Source organism: Echinops telfairi, unplaced genomic scaffold (assembly GCF_000313985.2).
Source record: "Echinops telfairi isolate 266 unplaced genomic scaffold, ASM31398v2 ScPeMD7_7409;HRSCAF=8447, whole genome shotgun sequence".
Lineage (NCBI taxonomy): Eukaryota > Metazoa > Chordata > Mammalia > Afrosoricida > Tenrecidae > Echinops > Echinops telfairi.
Window position 1 is genome coordinate 17,756,037 of NW_022111309.1, and position 5,211 is coordinate 17,761,247.

Below are 5,211 nucleotides of genomic sequence, written 5' to 3' on the forward strand. Positions count from 1 at the left end.
GAAAGAAAGTATACCACTGTTGGTTAAAAACCATGGCAACTGAAAATCATCCTTGTTTGTTTGTTTGTTTGTTTTTGTCTTCCCAGCTCAGCACAATGCCAACTTGCATGGCTATTTGCAAAGACTATCTGTTTATTGGAGGAGCCAAAGGATTCTCGGTGTATAATGTGTGCAAAGCGACACAAATATGTGCTTGGGAGAAGCTAAAAGTTGATGTCACGTCCATCTCAGTCACAGATATGGGGAATGAAATACTTATTGCTCCATTGGATGAAATGGGTACTTGTTCTTCACTTTCCCTTTTAGCCTAATTTACAGATGCCTGCGAGCATGTAGAAGAACCCTGGTGGCACAGTGGTTAAAATGCTCAGATGCCAACCAAGAGGTCAGCAGTTCAAACTCATCAATTGGCTCTGCGGGAGAAAGGTGTGGCAGTCTACTTCCAAAAAGGGTTTTACACTGTCCTCGAGTGTTGCTATGAGTTGGAATTCATTCAGTGGCAGCCGGTTAATTTTGTTTGGTGGCATAATAGAGAAGAAAAGAATATAAGGGTTGAGGTTGTTGTTCAATTTAATCTCCTTTCTAGGTGTGAGTTAAGGACATCTGATGGCATTGTCAGGTAAGCATCGAACTACGAATACCAAGGCCAGTGGTTCAAGCCCTCCAGCTGCTCTTGGGAGAAAGATGAGGTTATTTTGTTCCCATAAAGATTAGCAGCCTGGGAAACTCTATGTAAGGTGGCTATGAGTTGGGTTCCACCCAATGGCTGTGGGTTTGGTATTTTAGTTTGGGTTTCAGGTGTAGTGGGGCCAGGCTTGGAGAGTGCTCCCTGTTCATAAAATAACAATTGTGTAGCAAGTAAGGCACTACTCTGAAGTTTCCCAAGTTAGCCCATTTTGTCCTTACTTCTACCCTAGGAAGTAAGTACAATGTATTACTCCTAATTTTCAGAAAGTGCAACTGAGGCAAAGAGGTTCAGCAACTTACTTGAGGTACTGCAGAGAGTAAGTGGCACAGACAAGAACAAAACTAGACAGTGCAGCCCCACTCATCAATCCTGCCTTCACATAAGCCCGGGCTTGCTTTTCTCAGCCTGAGAAGGAGTCCTGCCCCTATACTGTGCTACAGAATACCATAAACAGTGGCCTACGTTGGTGAGCGGGTGCTATTGCTTATCCCCAGATACTAAAAGAGCACAAGCAGCAGCAAGGGCTGGTGCAGAGGGTGGGCCTGCCTCCTGATGAAGCAGAATGTGGCACAGGCACAGAGAAGGGCTCCAAACACTGGGCAGGTCGACCTAACCAAACCGAGGGACTGCAGACAGACAGCTTCCTCCTTATATACCTGGTAGCAGGGCCCCCTCTGGCCTGTGGTTATGTTTGAAAAAAGAAGCCTCTGTGGTTCTGGGTGACCCAGACTACTGTCTTTGAACGTGGGGAACTTATAGACTTGTTGAAGATCAAAAGGCAAGTATCAGCATTGGCCAGGAAGCTGGGGGTTGGGGAGCTGGCACTATTTCGACCCAAGGAGCAGAAAGTGCCTGTTGTTATGGTGAGCCGCTATTACAGCACATATTTCTCTAAGCAGAAGATTCTGCAGAACCAGCAGGGGCACACTGAAGAACATGAAGCTAGAGAGGGAGGGACATGGCACCCTGCAAGAGTTTAGAAAGTCAAAGTACGAGGCAGAGAGGCTAGGAAGAAAGAACTATTGTATTCATCAAAGAGGAATTTCCAAGAGTCCACACCAAAGCAGCGGCAGTTAAAACGAGAAGGAAAATTATACTATCATTGTGTAAAATATTAACACTTGGGGAAGAGTAGTGAGGAACAAAGGAGCTTGTTGAGCTGAGTTTTTAAAAACATGTTTTCAGTAAGTCTACAGCGGTGGCTGTTTCAGGCCATGAGTCTGTTCCAAATCATAACGAGCCCGATGACGGTGGAACTATGTCTATGCATAGGTTCTCTTGACTGACATCTTCACCAAAGATTGCCAGGTGTTTCTTCCATCGGCTACTGGGTGGATTTGGACTACCCATATTAGTTCAAAATTAGAAGTGCTTTAAAAGATGAAAAGACTTTGAGAATGATGAGGGCAATGAATGTACAAATGTGCTTTACACAATTGATGTATGTATGGATTGTGATAAGAGTTGTATGAGCCCCTAATAAAACCATTAATAAATAAATAAATAAAATCAGGAAACACATGCAAAAAAAAAGATGAAAAGACAAATGTGATGAATCAATTTGGTGAGTGGCAAAATGTATGTTTGGTGGAGCAATAACGGCAGAAACCGTTTGCTGCTTTCCCTGTTAGCAATCCTTCAAAAATAGGGTTTCAGGGGTCCATGAGTTGAACAGTTTCACTTTGAATATGCACAGATTTGAGGTACTTTGAGGATATCTGAGTGGAAATGTTGATATTCAGGAGGAGTTTGACCTAAACAAACAATCTCACTTATCACATTGTGCTGTATTTTGTTGGCTTCATGTCAGTATGATGATGATGAAGGCAAAGCCTGTACAGAGAAAAATGAGCTCAAAGAATCTATGAAACAATTGGATTCCTATGCAGAGCCGTGCAGGATGATATGCCAGGGCAGGTAGATGGACGTCCAGGGGCAGATTGGGGTGGCTGGGGCGTTTACAGGCGTCCTCAAGGAGAGGAGGGTAGGCCTAGGGTGGGTGAAGAGGCCTCAGGAGAAACAGGAACCTGAGCATCTGAAGTGAGGCACAGAAGCAAGCCGAGAGTGCAAGATGACCTCGGGCAGTGGAGGGCTGCGAAGGAGCTATTGTTGTGGGTTCAAATGAATGACAGCCACTATAATGTCTTGAAAATTCAGAAGAGTCTTTTATTCAGCTAGCTGGGCCACCAGGAAACTAAAAGCATTTCCCTAAATCAGTAGCAGCAAAAGAAATTACTAACCAGCTTATAGAGGAAAAGATTGCAAAGATCATTTGGCTCGTTTATCAGGGACGTTCCTTTGAAACGAATGGGGGTGACAGAAGCAAAAAATAGCAAAATGGATGTTAATATTCTTTAGAGTAAGTGAGTGTTGCAGGGTACATTTGTCAAACTGCAATAGCAGGATTGATTATAACATCCTGGTGTGTGGGAAACAGAAAGATTTCTCCCAAGTTGTCTCCCGCAAATATATACCAAACTTAGCTGCTTGCTGCACGTGGCAGATGACTATACACTTGGAGGTCAACAGAAGTAGGTTAGGGGTCATTCTCCCTAAGGCTTATCAGCCATGTACAGCAAGCAGTCACCACTGTTTATCCCACAAGTAGGAACCCCTCCCTTCTCATAAGGCTAGTAGTTGACTGTTTCCTTGTAGTAGACCCCAGAGAAGTCAAGCCCACCCAAGGGTGACCAAGGTTAGGCCGCCATCATGAATCTAGGGCCCACCCACTTGTCACATGTATGCCTCTAGTTCCTCCCCTTCTTATGTGCACAGCCCTAGCTCATCCCCTTCCTGTTACACCTATGTCCATTGTATATCTCCCTCCTATTGCTTGTATGCCTATTGTAATGCCCCTTCCCGTGTGGTTACCTATAATCACACACCCCCTAAGTAGATATAACCCTTGGTTAGCAATAAACGGTGTCTTCAACCCGGGCTGGCTCTCTCTGGCCAGCAGGCTGTCTCTGCCCCACCTCTCCGCGCCACCTCACCTTGGCCCACGCTGTGTGCGGACATGGCTGTTGAGATCATGGCCATGCAGGAGGTGAGCATGCTACCATGAAATGTGTCTGACCCCATTATTTCAATCTCTCATGCTCCCGATGACTTTATTGTAACATTTATATATATCTCAACCGTATAATTGCGCCTATTGAACCTACAATTAGTTGTGGGGGGCTGGCCTTATACCCCCACACTGGTTAACAATAAGAATAGTAAGGTTAATGATAACATCTTGGTTACAACATCAAAAGGGAACAATATTTTTTTTCTTTTAAAAATCATTTTATTGGAGGCCCTTACAGCTCTTCTGACATTCTATACATCAACTGTATCAAACATATTTGTACTTATGTTGCCATCATCATTTTCTATTTGAGCCCTTGGTATCAGCCATATTTTCTTTCTTTTTTTAAAAAGTTTTTATGGGCCTATAATTCATATGTAATACAATTCAATAGTTCAGTCATATTAAGAAGAGTTGTATTGTCATCTTCACAATCAGTTTTAGAACAATTTCTTCTTCCTTGCACTCATTTCCTCCCAACTTTTCCTGCCATGCCCCTAATACATCGTTAATGAGTTACTGTCTCTGTAGATTTACCTGTCCTGGATTTCATATGCAGAAAACATAAAAAATCAAACAACAACAAAAACTACCAAAAATAACAAAGTGAAACAGTAAAAAAGGGAACAATATTAAAGAATAACAGGATTGATTACAATGGCTTGATTCTGGGTACACATGAGTAGTTTCTGAAATCAATCACTAGCAGGGCTTTCCGAGACAGGAGGGGGAAGTGGGCAGGTCATCGAACAGCCAACAAAATGGAGTTGCTTTGGTTAGTTTGCCTCAACATGAGTGCATGAACTTCAAAAGTAATGTAACACTTGCTTCATATATTTGTCTTCCATTTTCACTTGTGTTTCTCTTTCAGGTATCATTCGACTATTTTATTTTTATAAGCAAGTCCTTTTCCTAATCAAGGCCATCAATGAAGTGGTGAGTGCCTATGCTTTTTCCCATCAGACTGGGCTAGATGCTGTGGCATGTTACATTTAGTGTTAACATAGAGGTGATGAGAGCTGCCCTAGGGTGAAAAGGAAGAGAGGCTTCTGGGTCAGAAAGCGTCCTCCGAAGGATGCAGTTAAAGAAGCCTCACCGTCAGAAGGAACATGCCAAGTGCTCTGGAGTTATTTGCCCTGCTGTCATGACCAAGGGACTCCAGTCCAGACCAGCATCTAATAACTACCCCCCCCCCCAAATCCTCAAGCCTTGTAGGTTGTTTCATACCTGGGCCCTTGCCTGTGCTGTCCCTCTGCTTGGAATACTAGCCTACCCTTGCCTTCTACTCCTATCCTGTGTGCCTGTTAAACCCTTCCCATCCTCCAAGAGCAACTTAGGCATGTCCTCCTCTGAGATGCTTCCCCAAAAGGAGCAATCCCATCTTTTAGGCACCACCATATTGAACATCATTTCTAGGAAGTGTTTCCCACACCTTCCCCAAAGAACACTGATC

At 43.7% G+C, this 5,211-nt stretch overlaps 1 protein-coding gene across 1 annotated transcript in view; it reads left to right on the plus strand.

Moving 5' to 3' along the window:
• The window catches only part of WDR93 (WD repeat domain 93), a 59,763-nt gene that overhangs the window by 12,926 nt on the left and 41,626 nt on the right, over positions 1–5,211 (plus strand). The window contains exons 3-4 of the mRNA XM_013006479.2: positions 87–279; positions 4,630–4,694. Coding sequence (XP_012861933.2) covers positions 87–279; positions 4,630–4,694 — 258 coding nt within the window. The remainder of the gene's footprint in view (positions 1–86; positions 280–4,629; positions 4,695–5,211) is intronic.